Source organism: Sesamum indicum, linkage group LG9, assembly GCF_026168435.1.
Source record: "Sesamum indicum cultivar Baizhima isolate 11 linkage group LG9, ASM2616843v1, whole genome shotgun sequence".
Classification (NCBI taxonomy): Eukaryota; Viridiplantae; Streptophyta; class Magnoliopsida; order Lamiales; family Pedaliaceae; genus Sesamum; species Sesamum indicum.
In genome coordinates this window covers 25,632,000-25,650,014 of record NC_142665.1, presented here as the reverse complement: position 1 = coordinate 25,650,014, position 18,015 = coordinate 25,632,000, and the positions used below count along the sequence as shown (strand labels likewise).

Here is an 18,015-nt window from a genome sequence, read left to right as displayed (position 1 = left end):
TTATAATTAAATTTTATAAGATGTTGGAATATATTTTAAATTAAAAATATAAGAGTTAGTATATGATATAAGAAATTTGTTGAGATCTGATAAATAAATTAGTAATTATTTACCGTATTTTTCTTAAAAAAAAATTATAAACTTTCAATATTTTATTTTTAAAATTTTTGATTCAAAACGAAACAATTTATAACATCTTACAAAATATTCCGACTGAAACACTCCCTGCATTGGATGTACAATCCAACTTAGTGTTTTTTTCGCCCCTGCGGTAGCGCTCCTCCAATTGCCCTAAATTTCGTCAAGCATCGCTTGTCCGAAATTAAAATATCTTAAAATCACCGAGTACTGGTGGACCCTAGGTAAAGTATTTAACCAACCCTGAAGTGGTGGTTTGTTCCTCTTTCCTCCTTCAACTCGGAATGGATTCCTACGCTCCACTCCTCGAGAAAATCCGAATACCCCAACCTTCACTCCAGAAACTAGCCGTTATCTCTATCTTCGACAAGTTCCGTTCCATCCCACCCTCCAATCACGGTCGGGATGCTGTCAGCCTCTGTCTCCGATCCACCTCCCCCGCCGTTGTCGATCAGTCAACCCGGGAACTCTGCCGCCTCGTTAAGGACTCGAAATTGGATATCTCAACTGGGTTGCTGGAACTTCAGTCCGCTCTCGAGGAGTCCTCTAGTCCGCAATTCGCCGGTGTTTTCATCAAAGCGATTGGGTTACTCACTAGACTTGGTTTCGAAGAAAAGCCATATTCATTCCGGTTTAACTCGTCGGATAATCACCCATTCGTCAAGGTAAGGGTATTTTTTGTACCCATACTCCGGTGCCTTTTTCTTTTCATTTACACGTTAGTTCATTTCGTATCATGATATTGGGCTATCTTCATTGATTCTGTTCAGTTTGAAAGGAAATGATTGATTATAATTACCTTCTCCAAAAATCTGTATTGTTATTGATTATATATATACATATTTATATAAGTATTATATATATTTATTTCCATTTGACCATTATAAATGATAAGAACACTACTAAGCCCTTAACAGTTACCTGCCATATGATTCCGGGTTTAGGACAAAACATGATGATGTTATTTTTTTCAATTTAATCATTTCCTTTGTCAATTTAATATATTTGGATGTTGTTTTTGTAATGAACTGGAATTCGCAAGAGATTCAATTGTAAGGTAATATTATTTGTATTATATACCTACGTTACAATTTATTGGCTCTAAATTTTGTAATATTAGCTCTTTAAATACTATTCCAAATTGTAAACATATTGATATAAAGGGAACCTCATTTACTTTGAAGTAAGCAATGCCCTTTTTTTTTTTTCATGCGTGAATCAATTCTGCTAGCCATTATAAAAACAAATTTACTCTTAGAGTAATTTAACAATGGAACAACAAGACAGAGAACGTTAATGGAATCCTCATATATTCCCATGGTTCCGAAAGAACATCTCTATCATCCATGTCCTTATGATTACCTATTTGTTAAGATTAGGGGGACCTGATGTTTTTGGGAACTTCTAGTGGAAGAATGTGGACACTGTAGCTTGAAACATTTTGATAATTTCAAATGGCAGATGAATATATTTCGTGATTACAGTAACTCCCGAAGGAGGTTCATGTAATCAACCATAAAGAAAAACATGAAAGAAACGTGACTCTCGAAGGATGTCCATGTAATCAACCCTAAAGAAAAAAAATGAAAGAAAAAGTTAATGCAACCTAGACATTACCAATTTTAATTATTAGATTTCCTTTTGTTTTCATGATTTTCCATTATATTGGAAGATAGCTTTTGAGTTAAGAATGAAATACATGTAAAACCAGTTGTCCTGGGTTTCTATTGTACAGGCAAGTCTTTTTGTTTTTTGTATTATAGCCATCGCACCCATGATGCTGCACAGTTTGCAGTCAATCTATATCCTCTTATACTTATCTGAAACCCTGAGAATTTTTAGCTAAGATTTAGTTTACTTGATAAAAATGTGATGCTTTTATCTTGGAGTGGCAGATACTTTCTTGCGGTATTGAAGTTCAAGGCGAGCTTGTGAAACAAGTAATTATATTTATGACGAAGTGTAAACATCTAGGGATGGAGGCTGTCTGTGATTTCTTGGGCCCTTTCTTGAATTATTGCATTGTTAAAGTTCCTACTTCAAGTTCCAGTTTCGCATTTGTGAGGAATTTGATGTCCACAATGGCAGCATTCTGCTGTTCGTTTCCTCTGGAGGCTGTTCCCATTATTAAACTGTTTACACGTCGTTTCAAATATTTCCCAAGTAATAATGCCGAGGTAAGCTTAAATGTTGCTTGAGATAGTGCAATTTTGATTTGTCTTTTCTTGGTTTCAAAATGGAGTAAGCAACATGGCTTTGGAAAGGTTCTTTATGAACTTGGTTCGATTATCCTTAGAGGTTCTGAAGTTCTTCCTTGCTGCTATATCCATTTTGTAGGAGGTTACAAATGTTTCTTATATCTTTGAGTGCTTGGTGGATGCATATCTGGTGGTTCTGAGGCTTTTGGTTGGGATGGGATCTGTAAGTTAGTTATACAAAATGTCAAATTTCTTTTGATGCCAATCTCCGGTTCTCCTACGTTTAATTTCTGAACTAATTATGCTTCCTTTTTTACTCAATTTGATTTTGTAATCAGCTTGTTCATGAAGCTCAGTTATGTGGCTTGGCACTGCTGGAGGCAGTTTTATTGCAACATAGGGATTTTGCCAAGTGCTCGGGTGGGGTTGAGAAAATTTTAGATGTAACAAGGCACTTATTGGCCATCCAGAAAGAGCTTGGCCTTAATTACGTGACTGAACTTTCGTCACTAATGTTATCCTTGTTCCCAATTCTCGTCCAGTCGGAGCTAGAACATGAACAGTATTCTATATTGAAACTGGTTTTGTTTCTCTTAAGATGGAAGAATGAAGACGGTACAGTTATCTTCTGCAATTCAAACTCTGATCACGTTTTGCTTCTGATGTAGAAAAAGTACACTTGAAAATGAAACGCCAAACAACCAAACGCTTGATAATCATAGGCCACCACATTTGCGGTCCTTTCTGGTTACGTCCTTACCAATTACTGCTGCATCATTTTTTTTTTCTTTGCTCTGTCTTAGTCAATTATTCCTAGATGAGTTACAGTCTCGTTGCAATTTGTTGATAAGCTCCCATCATCTAGGAAGATGTCGGTTTCATGAGTATGTTGTGTGGGATATTTTTGGTACTTGCATGCTTCTATGATGAATGCCTTGGTACTTTGTATTCTTTTCTTTTTCTTGATTAATGTATATTATGTTTTCTCAATATCATAATTTGCTTGCTTTTGCAGAACATGGAATTGGTGCTTTTCCAAGTCAATTGAGTGAAGAGCTTTTGTTTATTTTCCCTGTTCTTGCACTTGTTTCCTCTCCATCCAGATTTGTCAAACAAACTGCCACTGATTTACTTTCTATTCTGGGAAAGATTGCTGCTGATTTAAAAATTGCACCAAAGGGAACACGAGTTACAGATGGAAAGCATCTTTCAGTCACTGCTCCTGGAAGCATCACGTTTAGGTTTTTAAGGAATCTTTGGTTTGAGGTATAACAATTGTCTTCCACACCAAAGATAGTGCTTTAAGGGCTCTGTGTTGGCTGACTAACCTGTCACCTTACCATTAATTAGGCCAGAAAATCAATACATTGTTTGTTTCTAAGAAATCTTTTGAGTAATAAAAGATTCAGATTATTATGAATGGAGATAAACATGAGCGCCCTATGGTGAAAGTCTTCATTTACTCGATCATGTTGCAAGTGTCATTTTGATTTAAAGTATAATGTAGTAATATTTTAAAAGTAAGAGTTTATCATTACATTTATTACTCTGACCAAGATTTTGACAACTTTAATCTAAAAAATGATTTTCTTATCTTATGTTCTCTATCCCTTTGATTTAAATTAATGTCAATTGGAATATATGCTGTGGTATATGCAATGTCCTGAATACGGGTTGCTTGCTTCTCTTCTTATTTAGTTCCCTTATAAATTTAATACTAGTTATTGGGAGATTGACTTAAAATAATTCTTCCATTGCAGCATCTTTTTCAGGCCTTAAAACAATTACTGTCTTTTTTGCAGGATCAATTGTCGTTGCATGGTTTGGTTTATGTCAATCTTTTTTCTGATGGTGGTGTCTATGGGACTGAAGAGCATTGTCAACTAAAAGCTTGGGCTTCCTCTGTAAGGGAGTATTATTTAGGAATTATTGGAAAGCAGAAATCCAGATCAACCATCTCTCAGTCAGAAGAAATATTTCTTACAGGTAAAGGCATTTTATGCTTATTTAAGCTTGCATCCCTTCTGAATAAACTGAATTGCGAAGTTATCATCTTCCACTTTCATGATTACAAAGACTTTTCCTTTAAGTGTTCTCTGTTAAAAAGCCCAAATGGAAGAATTGACCATTTTGCCTTGATTTAAAAAATTAAAGGAAATGGTCAAATTATCGGTTTATTAAATGAACATTATCTCCTGAGGCTGAGTGTGCTCATATGTTTATATTTTTTTTTTTTGGGGTTGATGGTTTATAGTTTTCTGTAAATCAAGGGGTTATTTGTAATATATCTCTAACTATATGTCCTTATCCTAGAAAACAGATGGCCTTAAAATGCAACCCTAAGCATACAAATCGGGTATTGGATTGAGTTCTTATAATAGACTCAAATCCAATATGAAGTCATTCTGGAATTTCATATCCTCTATACTCTTTGTCCTTGCAGAGATGCCTGTAATACTTTGTGCAGTTGCTAGTGTCTTCTTCTTGCATCAAATGGGAAACTCTGCAATCGATCTGTTGGCTATTGGCAGTAATGTTGAACCTAAGCTTGGTGTTCCTTTGCTGCTTATGATTCTCTTCTACAATCATATATTATCAACTAAAGAAAAAGATAATGATTTTCATGATATGCAGGTGAGATGTTAGATATTGCCTCGGACCTGAAATTCATACACCACGCACTCTTTCTTTCGGTTATCTGGTTGTGTATGTTTGTGCTAAGAAATGTTTGACCCTCCATTCATTTAAAGAGAAATTTTATTGTTATTTCCTATATGCAGCTTAAACTCTTGGGTTTGCTTCCATCAGTTGCTTCACATCCTGCAATGATACCACTGGCACTTCAGATTCTTATGCCAATGCTTCAAAAGGATGTAAATCCGTATGTCATCTGCAGTTATTAATGTATATGTGTCCTTTTTCACTGTATACATTGACTGCACAACACATGATGGTATTGAATGTGAGAGTGTGGGTGACAGTACATGGTGACTCTCCAATCTCCAAAATTCCAGCTTTTCCACGGCAGCGGTGGCTTACTGCATGTGTTGGAGTTTATTTGTAGTTCCACATTTTTCCAATGCTTTTCATGGTTTAGGCTGACCTATAATGCAAAGTTCCATATGAAAGAGGCCGACAAATGAGAGAGAAGAACATGGCATGGTTTTACCAGTTTTAGAGGTAGAGGTATTCGCGATGAGGAATTATTTGGTTGTTAGAAAAACAAAGCTGGTATTGGAGTGGTGAAGGTTAAGGTAAACTAGGCTGAGAATTACCAAATTTGGGTTTACTCAGGACGGTAACCCGGGACAGATTTAATGAAAGAACATGAGTGAAGAGATCCATATCCACACTGCACAATATGAAATTTCAATATTCAATTCTTTGGTTAGGAAGCAGTATAATGTTCACAAAAAGCATCTCCGGAATGCTGACTGCTGAGATTATGGATTTTGAGAGATTACAAGTACCAGGGACAAGATTCATTTCTCCTGTACCTTCTTTTGGAGCTCCTTGTTTCCTTAATTCTTATTCTGAAAGTTGGAGTAAAATAAAGAAACAAATGTTCTTTTACAGTATACTATGTTTATGCTTGTTTCATCTATTTATCCTTCTTCTGTTTTATTGGTTCGTCTTTCAGTGCTGTAAAAGCTACTGCCATCCGCTTGATATGTAAGACCTGGGAGATCAATGATCGTGTCTTTGGGAGTTTGCAGGCATGAATTTGTTATGTCGTCTATTCATATAGCACATGGGGTGTTTATATTGCTTGGTCATTAACCTAGTGTTGATTTTCTTGAAAACTGCAATGTTAACATTGCTGGATTAATCCTGTCATTTCTATACATCCGAAAAGGATAAAAGAGGAAAGCAACTAGTTGTAAGGCAAAAAGAAAATGTTTTTCTTTTTTTTTATTTTGTTTTTCAATAGCTTGCTTAATGATTTCCTTGTGGGTTTTAGGGAATGTTGCACCCAAGTGGAATAGTACAATATGATGCTGAAAGAGATATCTGTATCAGTATTGCAGTTTCGATTCGAGATGTTTGCAAAAGAAATCCAGATAGGGGTGTGGACATTATTTTGTCTGTTGCGGTATGCTCTATTAATTTTGTTTAGATTTCTTATGATTGCATCGTGACTGTCTCTAATTACTCTATTGAATTATCAGGCTTGCATAGAAAACCATGATCCTTTGGTTAAGTCCCTTGGGTTACAAAGCCTTGCCCATCTTTGTGAAGCTGATGTGATTGGTAATCTGAGTTTTATGTTTAAAGTACTTTAACTTTGAGCTACTTATGTAGGAACGATTTGAATGTAACTTCAGTTTTCCATTCCTCACAAAAACAAAATTGCTGGTTAGCTACTTAAACAAGTTGCAAAACTAATATTAATATGTAGATTAGTTTTGGTTTTGGTTTTTTCTTTTAATACACTAATATGTGGTTAATTTTTTATAACTAATATCCTTCATATATGTGGACTGGTTATATGCCATTGGTCCCCGATTAACACAGTATGCTTGAGAAGGCAGAATTGACCTTTTAAAACTTTCATTTAATCGAACAGATTTCTCTTTAATCAGCAGTTGATTTTTCAAAACTGTTCTACAAGATAAGTGTTTACATAAGTTTTTACTGTGTCAGCTTGGTTACGGGTAACATTGGCTGCCTTAGTAAGAACTAAGTGTTGCATGGTGGAAGCCTTTGCAGTAGAAGTAACTTCAGTAGCTGGTGTTGTTAGCTGAAAGATTATTCTGATTTTGCAGGGATGAGAATTTGGCAGATGCCTAATGTGCAATATAATTACATGAAATACTGTAAAGTAAATGTACAGTACATAACATATGAACATTTATGGTAGTTTGAAGGTGGAGTAGTCCTTCTATATCCTTTCTTCTCCAATTAATAGGGAAACCCGAAAGAGCTTACTTGTACACCTACTAATCCACAGAGGATGAAATGAACGCATGCAAGATTAAATCAAGCGACACGGGAGCCAACTGCCTCTCAAGGCTGTATAAGTGTAATTAAATTCAAGGCAACCCACTTAGTATTCTTCAAGTTAACCTACATAAAACTGGACTCGGCCTTCAGCTGGCATAAACAAAAACTCAATTTTATCACCCACAAGTAGTCTCCAAAAGAGTAAGATGCTTTCTCTCACAATGACATGCATTTGGGGAGGATTGTTCTTATGCTAAAAGTAATGTCTCATCAAGCCAAATCAAGAGATTCATGTTGATGACCATTTCCTATTGTGACACATGCTTTTCTTGTCATATGAAGACTGGTTTGTCATTGTGTCTCTTTTGGTGTTATCAAATTGATTGGTCTTGTCGTCCTCTTGATCCAGATTTTTATACTGCCTGGGGTGTGATTGCAAAGCATATTCAGAACTACCTCGGAAATGCCATTGTTGCTTATGGGTATCTATTCACTTGCTATTCTTTGTTACTCCTTCCTTGCACTTCTACATGATCTTTAAGATGTAAATCCATCCAAATGCAAATAATTACAATTGGGTTGAATTATTGAGCATGAGCTATGATGCTGTTAGATAATGAATACTTTCTATGGTAATCTATATATTTCATGCCTTTTTATATGTAATGCAATGGGTTACTTCTAACAAGTTATAAAGGACAATAATAGAACTTTCTAGACAAATTATTTCATTGCATTTCTGTATATATTTCTGTAGTACATATTACAGACTAGTATTTCATAAAAAATAATGCTTTCTTGTCATGCTTTTTAAGTTTTTGATGCAGTACCTAATACGTTGATTCATCAGCTCATTCTTGGCTCAGCAGAACTTAGCAATTTTTATTTTCCAAAGGATTGTTTTCCTTCCACGTTTTTTTCATTGTTCTGGTGAAGAATGAACTAAAGATTCATAGGAACAAGAATGATCCTACTTGGCAGTGGGTTCTGGCTTGTGTCTTCTCGGGTTACAATGTTCATGTGTGATGTATGCTTGGACATTTATATGTTTATTTTAATTTGTTTTCCACACTATATAAAAACTAGCTGCCAAAGCACAATCAGTGCTTGTGTCTAACCTAAATATTTTTATTATATTTATTAAATTACATTAAATTAAGGAGAAGAAAGATGAAATGAATTAACTTGATATGTGCATGAATAGAGATTATTGTTGATATAATTAATTGATTAAAGAGATGGTTGTCTTGTGGAAAAAATATTAATATATTTGTGGGTATTTTAATCAATCAATAACAACTACAGTTAGTTACTCTATGGGTCTTTCACTTAATAACTTATATAGATGTAGGATTCTTGAAAAATATGCTAATCTAATTTGTTCCTCCCTGATTTATTTTGAAACAGAGGCGAAAACTAGTTGGGAAAAGATATAAGACTCTCATCAATGGTGAACTTAGAGAAAAAAAGGCAACCCAAAAATCACTTCAGGGTCCTTGGTGGTTTACTTATAACTAGAAGGAGATCCGTGTAGCTGACTGGATTTTTTCTTAGATAACTTAAAGGTTCTATATTGATGCCTTATACTTTTGAAATTTCATCTATTCTTCCTTTTTCTCTGCTTTTTGGTCATCGGTCGATTATTTAATTGTCTTCAAATATGGAGTGGTCAAGACTTCTTAGAGAGGCTGTTTCCTTGAGATTTTATCTTTTGCTTCTATAGTTCACTAATGTAAGGTGTGTTCCTTTAGAGTATTCTCTTTTCTCCAGTGGTGCCATTGACATTTTATGACCATTTTCACTCGTTAGGCTGTCTCTTCTTTTGAGATGGGGGGCAATGGATGCTGAAGCATACCCAGAAGCTGCTACAAAAGTTTTGAACATATTGTGGGATATTGGAACAAGAGGAGAAGTTATTCAGAGTTCTTTATGGACGAGAGCTCGAGAAGCAGCCTTCACAGCTTTAAGGCAATATGAGGTTGGTATTTTTCGATGCCTTTATTGCTTCTTCGGGTGTTTTATTCTGTATATTTGTATTTGACCTTGCCAAAAATATGTGATAGTGAATCAGGTATTGGAGGGACCTTGGAGATATAACTTAGTTTAGAGCCAACCATGTTAATATAAGTCACCACTTTCTTATGACTTCATTAAAATTCTTTTCTGCATTATGATATCCTTCTCTGCCATTCTGTTTTCTTCACTGTTTGAATGGTTTTTCTCATTTCACTTTTTCTCAGGTGGTGCATATTAAGAGAAGCATTCCAGATTTCAGCACCAGGAACATGGAATTTCTGATTTCTGAGGCTAACCCTGATTTACTGACAGCATTGGAAGAATTTGAAATCAGAATTATGAATTATGAACACATGTTAAGAAGGATTACTTTTCTCATCTATATGTTACTTTGAATGAACTACTGCAAAATGTCACATTGATGATCCTTGATTGTTTTTGCAGTACAAGGCGCAGATTTGTAAAGCAGAAAAGGGTCTCTGCATCTGGAAGCAAGATTTTCAAGTTGTTAGATGTTGTCCCCGAGGTTATTTTTAGTTCAGGTGCAAACCAGCTGGTCCTATAAGTCCTAGTACGAGTAATTAACAGAAAGTGGTGTGTTTATTTTTCCTAGTAATTGCTTGACATATTAACTTTTTAGATGAAATCCTTTACTTGCGTGCACATTTAGTGGTTACTCATAGGATTTGCAGTGTTCTTCATAAACTTTTGGGACAACACCTTTTGATTCCCAAGGATTATGACTTTGGCTTATACTGAAAGAAAGGTGTTAAGCCAAAGAGAACCTTAGTTTGTAATAAATTATAAGCTTTTGACAAAACTGGTAGCACCACGATTAGTTCATTATATACTGTAATCATGAAACAAGGGGGTTAGTTTTCATTGAAAAGCTGATAGAACCATGAATCATTCCATTATTTACTGTAATCATGAAAATAGATAGGCAATGTATCATCACAAATTTTTTATTCGTAGCTAGATGGCCGGTTGGCCACATTCTTTAATTTCAGTCCTCGGTGGTATGAACATTTCCTTTGCAGGAAGTACCAGGATTAAAGAATTACCTGGAGCAGCTTTACTCTGCCTTCCTACTCAAAAAGATATCAAGAACCAAGGACTGTCAAAAGTGAGAGAACTATTTTCTGTGTTTGGTCAAATCATTTGCTGGGGTTGAGGTTTTATCATCATTTTGCAGGGTTTACAGGACGTGCATGCTAAATATGAGGATACAGTTGTGGAAATATGTGCCTCTCTTCAGCTATCAAGAAATAGTTTGCTTGCCCTTCTATCTGTGCAATCATGGAAACCTTTCATGCAAAGATGGTTGAGGTCTTGCACCATGGTAGATGAGGCAAAGGCGGATCGTGCTTTGTTAGACAAAACTTCGAAGGCTGCTAATGATATTCTGAAGGTTCAGTAGACTTCTGTTTTTTTGTGTTTGTGTATGCTTTAGTCATGTTGTTGTTTGAAAGATTTTGCTTATGGAGTTGCATGTAATCTTGCAGACTTTAACAAGGTTAGCAGAAGCAGCAGTGCCCCGAGCTGCAGAGAATGTCGCTCTAGCACTTGGGGCCTTTTGTCTGGTAATCAACTGGACGAATGCTTTTGACCATCTGAAGGGAATATTTGATGCTTTCTTCTAACATGTCGATATCCACTCATTTTGTGTACCATAATCAGGAAACTAAATCCCAGAGTATATACACAATCAGAAACATTTTAAGATCTCCTCTGTTGTTTGCTGGTGCTGCATTGCTCATGACATGCATATTTGGTCCTGGAGCATTCATATCGTCCATCCATTTGGCTCAAAACCATAATAAAACTAGTGGTAGAAGCAAATAGAATTTGTAAGAGAAATTATAGAGTGTGACACATAATTTTCTGGGCTAATTAATCAAACTAGCGGCTAAACTTATTATCCCTCATACATGTTCTTTGAGCTATACCCAAAAAGTAACTAGCCATTGTCATATTAGATTTCAATGGGAACAAGTTTCGAATTAAAAGTGAGTGAAAGTTATGGGTATCTTTTTTCTTTGTAAAGTATCTTTTATGGATTGCTCGATGATATTCCCTAGTGTAGGTACTGCCTGCATCTTCACATACGATCAAGTCAGTGGCTTCAAATTTCTTGCTAAATTGGTTGTCTCAATACGAGCATGAATATCGCCAGTGGTCGGCAGCGATTTCTCTTGGGTTAATCTCAAGTTGCCTGCATGTGACGGATCACAAGCAGAAGTTCAAGAATATAAATGGACTCCTTGAGGTAGGGGTTTGTTATTGCAATTATTTTCAGATATTAAACAAATTAAGGGCTCAGTTACTGCAAGTGTTCTGACTTATGACAAATATGTATGGTTGTCTCCCACCATTTATGCTCTTGCAATATTTATATTTCTTGCTATTTGGAGGCTTTTGGGTCCGCTAGAACATGTCTTGAGAGTTGAAACCTTTTCCTATGAAAAGGTTTTCTAGGTCTCTTATTTGTTTGTGTACTTGGCTGAACCATTTAATCTGCTTTTTGGAGTGGGAGTGGGGTTGCGATATACTTGATGCATGAATTGGAATGATTACTTAAAATTGTGTCTCTATTACTTGCCTTGTATATGGATTTATATTTTAAAGTTAGTGTATTACTTGTTGAGACATGAATTGTGAAATCTTATCCTAGTTGTATTATAGCTTGCTTAGCTGTGTTCACTTGATATTTGCTACAATTATGTTGAGTTTGTTCTTTTACAGGTTGCATCTATTAGCAAGAGCACCCTTGTCAGAGGAGCTTGTGGAATTGGATTGGGTTTTTCATGTCAAGATCTTCTAACCAGAGTTGATTCTGGAGCTGATACTAAATTTGAAAAAGAAACATACTGGATGCAGGAAACTGAACTGTTAAGAAAAATCCTGAGGACCTTAGTCCAGATGATATATCAGTTCACCGGATCTTCATCTAGTATTCTGGAAAAGCTGGCCATATATTTTCCACTAGGAACGGATGATTGCTCCTCATCTGAAGTTGAAATTCTGAGGGAGGATAGTAGTTATCTAGAGGAGGATGCATGGAGTGTTGCTGGACCTATCATCGGTTTAGGGAATTCACTTGGGGCAATATACAGAGCTGGCGCTCGTGATGCAGTTCTTTATTTAAAAGCCCTCATTGTTTCGTGGATTCCTACTGCAAATATTTTGTTCTCAAAGTCTGTTGCAGGCGAAACATGTTTTCAAATGTTGTCTCTGGGAGCATGCCTTGCGCTACCAACCATAACATCTTTCTGCATTAAGGTTGAACTGATTGATGATCTTGAGTTAGCCCATCTTGTGAGCATCTTCATGGATCTCATCTCTGGACTGTTGTCTGTTGGACCATCTGATACCTTCCACTGCAGCTTGTTGATGGCGTCTTGTGCTGCATCCGGCAGCCTCCTTCCTATTGTTTTCAATGCGGGGTTGCATTCTCTAGAAGTCAATTATGTTAGAGGTTTGCTGGCATTATTTAGAAGAACTTACTCAAGTCCTAACCCACCATTTACACATCTAGGAGGAATGCTTGGTGTTATAAATGTGATGGGGGCTGGTGCAGGGACACTGATAGGACACTTACCTTTACCCGCCAAGGCCAGTACAGTCAATCAAAAGGTTGTTAGTCGCAGTCACTTTTGGTGCTTGTATCCTCTCTTACAAAAAGGCATTATCCTTTCCTCTTCCCAACTATAATAAAGAATGCAGAAATGTAAGTTTTGATGATATAACTGGAATAAACTGAGGAGTAAGAACATAAATGAAATGAAAATGTGTTTTTTTTATTGTATTTGATGCTTGATGTGAAAAGGAAAAGTTTTGTTGTGTGCTAATGCAATGAAAGAAAATTCTTGGGTTTCAATTCAAAGATACTTTGATAGTTTGTCAACAGAATAAATAAGCAGTTTACTGTTTAGAAGATGAGCAAACCTGAAATAGGCAAAAGGTGGAATTTATAGAGGAGGGAAAAAGAATAAGTTTACTTACATTTTTATTTGTCAGTGGGTTGATATACATATTTCTCGGCAGGAACTCTCTCATGTTTTGGGTCCTCTACTTTCTAATCATGATCTGGAGGCCGAAGCAACGTCACTGATTCAAGACATATTCCTTGTGGCACAAAACTCTGAAGATCCTCAGTTACAGCAGTATGCAGCTTGGGCAGTTTCATTTCTCAGGCATTTTGTCTTCTCTATAGGACACAGAAATGAGGAGGATGCTGTACATAATGACTCTGGTGTCCGTAAGTCAGTTCCTCAGGGATTCGCTGAAGACAGTATTGTCATGAAACTCTGTGTGTGGCTCGTGCAGATGAATTATTCTGAGGTAACCCTGCTTCGTTTGATTCTAAAAGGTTATAGATTCAAAATCGCATTTTGCTCTTAAAGTTAAAATCAGGTTTTCATAGCATCCTTGCAAGTTTATGTTGCTATCTTGAGATCATCCGACTTTGTTTGACAGTGTTGTACTCTGTAGCAAATATGTATTGTCCCACTGTGGCTAAAATCCCAACTCCTTTTGGTACAGCTAAGCTAAAATTCTGATCAGCGAACCTTTTCTTTTTTATAATTTCAGCTTGGTACCAGTATAAACATCAAAACAACTGCTTTTGCTTTGCGATGCCTGTCACACGCTCCAAGATTGCCATCGTTTGATTGGGAAGCAGTCATCAGACGATGCATGAAGTATAGTGGTCAAGTTGCTGAGATGCCTTCCCAAAGTATAGCCCCCAGAAGAGGAAGTCTGAGGGAGGATTGTCTTCTATTCTTGTTATCTCATGCAAACCAATTTGATTCACTTATTGGCTTCCTTGATGAACTATCTGATCTAGCAAGGCTCAAGTCACTCGAGTCAAATCTGCAATCATTAATGCTCTTGCACCTGGCAGACCTGTTGAAGATATTCTCCAATTCTAGAGTTGTGAAGCTTTTTGATGATGTGGCTGACTTCTTACAGTGGTCTGTTTCTTCTGATCAATACAACCAAGAAGAAAAAATGTCCTTACGAGTTTCATGCTGGAAGGGTCTGCGGATATGTTTGAATGATTCTGCACTCGAGACACAATATTATGCATATCATTTGGAACATTGCATGGAAGTTCTGTTTAGAATGTTGCCATGGTCTCATTCAGGTGTTACTCTTGAATCATATCAGAAGATTTCCAAATTGGAATGGACTGAAGCAATTGGATGTCTTGGGAAGGCTCGGCAAGGCTGGCTATCAGATCTTCTGCTGGTAATATTTTGTTTCAACTGGGTTTTGCATGTTCAAGCTCTCAAATTACATAAAAGCTTACCACCTTAGAGTGTGGAAGTCAAGGTAGCTATGGGCAAGTAACTCATTCTGACTCCATCTGCCTTCTGAAATTCTATGATTGCGTCTTCTGTGGAATTTGTTGGACCCTTACATCCTGTGTCCCAGATTTATGACTAGTGCTTCTTTTTTGGAATGCCCTAAAATAATACATTTCCTAAACCGAGAAATTCTTCCAACAGACACCCTTTCATAAAGTAATAATTTGATGCCATCACTTTTTTTAGGGTCATTTTGAGAACATACGCAGAGCCCATTTTTTTAACTCATCTTAAACTCATGCAGTCAAAGTAGGTACATGAGACTGGTAGATTGTGTTAATATGTCCATGGTTAGGGAACTAACTCACTTGATGTAAAGTTTTCAACCGTGCACCTGGCCTCCATTGCAAAATACGCTTATTATTTTATTCATTACTCATAAATATCTCTCTCAGCTGCAAACGTTCAACTGAGTTGCAAAGTGACCTGATATAATATCAAACATGTGTAAACCTTTTTAAGTACTGAAATTCACTTGTAGAGTGACAGAATGGTACCAATGAAAGGTTGTTTCTGTCGAGTTAATATCATGTTGAATGCCCTTGAAGTTGTTAGAGAGGATTGCCTTTCCAATCATGGAAATGCCCATGATGTCAATCGGAATAACTGAGTAGCTTGTTTTATATTGTTGTTCAGGTTTCAGATACCGATTTCAAAAAGGAAAATGACCAAATTGCCAAACCTTTAAAAAAGGTTCAAGTTAAAGCCGCACTGGTTCGAATTGGCTCCATCCCGCTGTTGGAACTTGCAAAGTTGAAAGCATATATGTTGGACACAAATTCAGAAGGTTAGCCTCTGAAATATGTAGTGAATGACGTTTAAATCTCCTGAGCCATACCAAGAGATTTTTAAGTTAATGACATTGAGACTCCTTCATCCACACTAACAGAATACCCAATGTCTCAACCTGCAGTTATCTGGAACATCCTGGTAGAAGCTGCTGTAACTTTGCAAAAAAGTGATGAAAGTACTCGAAAACAATGGCTTGTTGACACAGCGGAAATTCTCTGTGTGACCAGTTACCCTTCAACGGTATGAACTATAGACTTTCAATATTCATTAATAATCTAGTCATACAATATTCTTCATGATAACTCGCCATTCAACTGTATGAACTATGAACCAAGGATTTTCATTGTTCGAAAATCTAGTCTGTCATACTATATTCTTTGGAAGTTAGTTTCCCATATTTCATGTAACAGTAGATATGCAAATTTGCACATGATTGAACCTGGATTTCATTTAATCAACATTGAAACATATGCAACTTCAATTCATTATTAAATATGCACCTTACAGATGCAAAAAAATGTGAATCTGCATATATTGTTTTGTCAGTCATATGGAAGTACATATTGGATTTTTCTCTGGAACTTTGGTGGTTCAGTTTAAGGCGATTATTGTGGTTTCTCGGTCTTTCCTTTCTGCTACTTTATCTGGATACTATGTGAGTTTTGCTCATGTAGGTTGTAAACTTTATTGTCCTTGATGTGGCAATCATCTTTAGGTTCCTGTTTTTATTTAAGATCAAAACTAATCAAGGTCGACTCTGCTTGGCTGGCTGTAATAAGGACTCGGATTGCACAGTCAACCCAGAAAATCCATTCTTTGGGTAATGTGTTGCTTTGGAATCCGTCAGATCCGCAGTCCATAAGTGGACTACTGGACTCGATCAAAAACAGCAGATGTGGCTGACTGTGGGCATTTGCATGTATAACTTGATTAGATACAAATCCAAAATTCTTTTGAAAACTTGCTGCATTATAGTTCCCTTGGCTAAAAAACGGGCGTCAAAAAGTGCTAATCTTTTCTTAGAAACGCAAAACTAGTTGTCGTAGTTCCTATTTCTATCCACTATAATTCTTATCCCAATCTTTAGTTTTTCCGTGTCAACTGCTACTTTATGGTCTCTTTTTATGCAGGCTCTGCGGTTTCTTGGTCTGTTAAGTGGCAGCTGCTGCAAATATATGCCTGTTTTGGTTGCTGACAGGAACAATGTCTTGACGGACCTCCCTGCCACTCTTTCATCTCTCCTCTTGGGCCCTGGGTGGGGTGTAGTTGCAGATTCTGTAGCATCATATGTTTGGAAATCAACAGAACGAATTCATGATTGGGCCAGACATGTAAAGCGTGGTGTTTATGTGCCTGGCTCACAACCTATTGACGAGACTGAGAATCACATGGCTGATTTCTTGTTGCAAGTGATGCACCATACCTGTGTTTCTCTGAAACAATATTTGCCTGTAGAGAAACAGCTGGGGCTTGCTAACATGGTTGTCACATGAATGTGTGGAAACAATTGAGGTAAACTGCAGAATAGTTTGTTGTTTCAACTTATTTGCAGAGAGTAGGAAGATGGCCTAAATTCCCGTAATGAAACTTTTCATGGATGTCTATGATAAACTAGAACACCTTTTCTGGATTTTATGTGAAGAGATGGCATTTTCTTCTGTGTCGGGCAGAAACTATAGCAACCGATAAGGAGATTGCAGACTAATACATTCTGATGAAGCCATGGACAATAGTACTCGGTTGGATGTCAAAAGGCTTAATATTAATTACTACCCAGGAGTCATTTAGGTGTGGTGGTTCGCTATCACAATTGGGATGAAGTTTAGCCTTCTTGATATTTGCCATTTTAGAGGTACCAATCAGGGCCTCCCCGGGACACTGATGTTGAAGTGTTGTGAAATTATCCCTGGTCCTATTTGTTGGAACCATCTACAAGCCGGCTATCTGCAACTAATTACATTTTTGGGCTTTGAAATAAAAGAAGGCAGTGAGTGCGGAGCAGAACAAGTACAGCATTCCCGGGATCAAAAGACCTTATGGACGTGCATGATATTTGTGATGGCATTTCTTCACAGGGTTCTAAGTATCGATAAGGACAACATGATTTTGGTAACGATGTGCAGGATTTCCACTTATCATTTTCTTTTTTCTATTGTTTGATTTGTCTTGGATCAAAGTGGAAGTCACGGAGTAATTAACATCAATGACAAACAATATAAGTGCCTCTTCAACGAGGTAAGCCATTTCCAATAAAATAGAGAACAAGTTAGTTAAGGAAAATAACATATCAAGTGCGTTTGGATCTGGAGTTTCACAAAAAGCATGTGATAAAATAATGTTGGTTAAATGTGATTTGCCTTTAAAGATTTGGGGTTTAGGTCGGAATAAATTCTGGAGGCTGGCTATTCAAAGTCAATACGAGACAAGTCTGTAAACAAATTTTCTAAATGCTTGTTATGCTTTTCGATTTGAAGAAAATGATATGCTGCATGAGTTCAGAAGAGGAACATGAAGGCTTGTAATACGTCATATGGTGTAATTGTTGTTGGCTGCGC

The 18,015-nt window shown here is 36.7% G+C and overlaps 1 protein-coding gene across 2 annotated transcripts; it reads left to right on the top strand.

The window, feature by feature from the left end:
• The first annotated feature begins 246 nt into the window (after positions 1-246).
• Positions 247-17,764, top strand: RST1 (ARM repeat superfamily protein). Of its 2 annotated transcripts, XM_088884345.1 has the most exons (26): positions 247-803; positions 2,034-2,315; positions 2,476-2,559; positions 2,675-2,951; positions 3,352-3,602; positions 4,139-4,322; positions 4,780-4,970; positions 5,117-5,217; positions 5,977-6,052; positions 6,298-6,429; positions 6,506-6,587; positions 7,690-7,762; positions 9,090-9,258; positions 9,521-9,651; positions 9,741-9,838; positions 10,337-10,422; positions 10,492-10,707; positions 10,802-10,879; positions 11,383-11,565; positions 12,042-12,932; positions 13,344-13,640; positions 13,890-14,549; positions 15,305-15,455; positions 15,582-15,700; positions 16,591-16,972; positions 17,131-17,764. In XM_088884345.1, the coding sequence occupies exons 1-25, from the start codon at positions 423-425 to the stop codon at positions 16,951-16,953; spliced, it is 5,556 nt and encodes a 1,851-aa protein (XP_088740471.1). In that variant the 5' UTR covers positions 247-422; the 3' UTR covers positions 16,954-16,972; positions 17,131-17,764. The 2 variants fall into 2 exon arrangements, with proteins under 2 accessions (XP_088740471.1, XP_011098433.1); XM_011100131.3 differs by having other exon boundaries at positions 16,591-17,764.
• Positions 17,765-18,015: the final 251 nt, after the last annotated feature.

Coding starts and splice junctions, on each gene's coding strand:
- RST1 (XM_088884345.1), top strand. CDS start 423: ATGGATTCCTACGCTCCACTCCTCGAGAAAATCCGAATACCCCAACCT. Junction 2,316..2,475: donor TCCCAAGTAATAATGCCGAG/GTAAGCTTAAAT, acceptor TCCATTTTGTAG/GAGGTTACAAATGTTTCTTA. Junction 15,456..15,581: donor GTTGGACACAAATTCAGAAG/GTTAGCCTCTGA, acceptor CTCAACCTGCAG/TTATCTGGAACATCCTGGTA.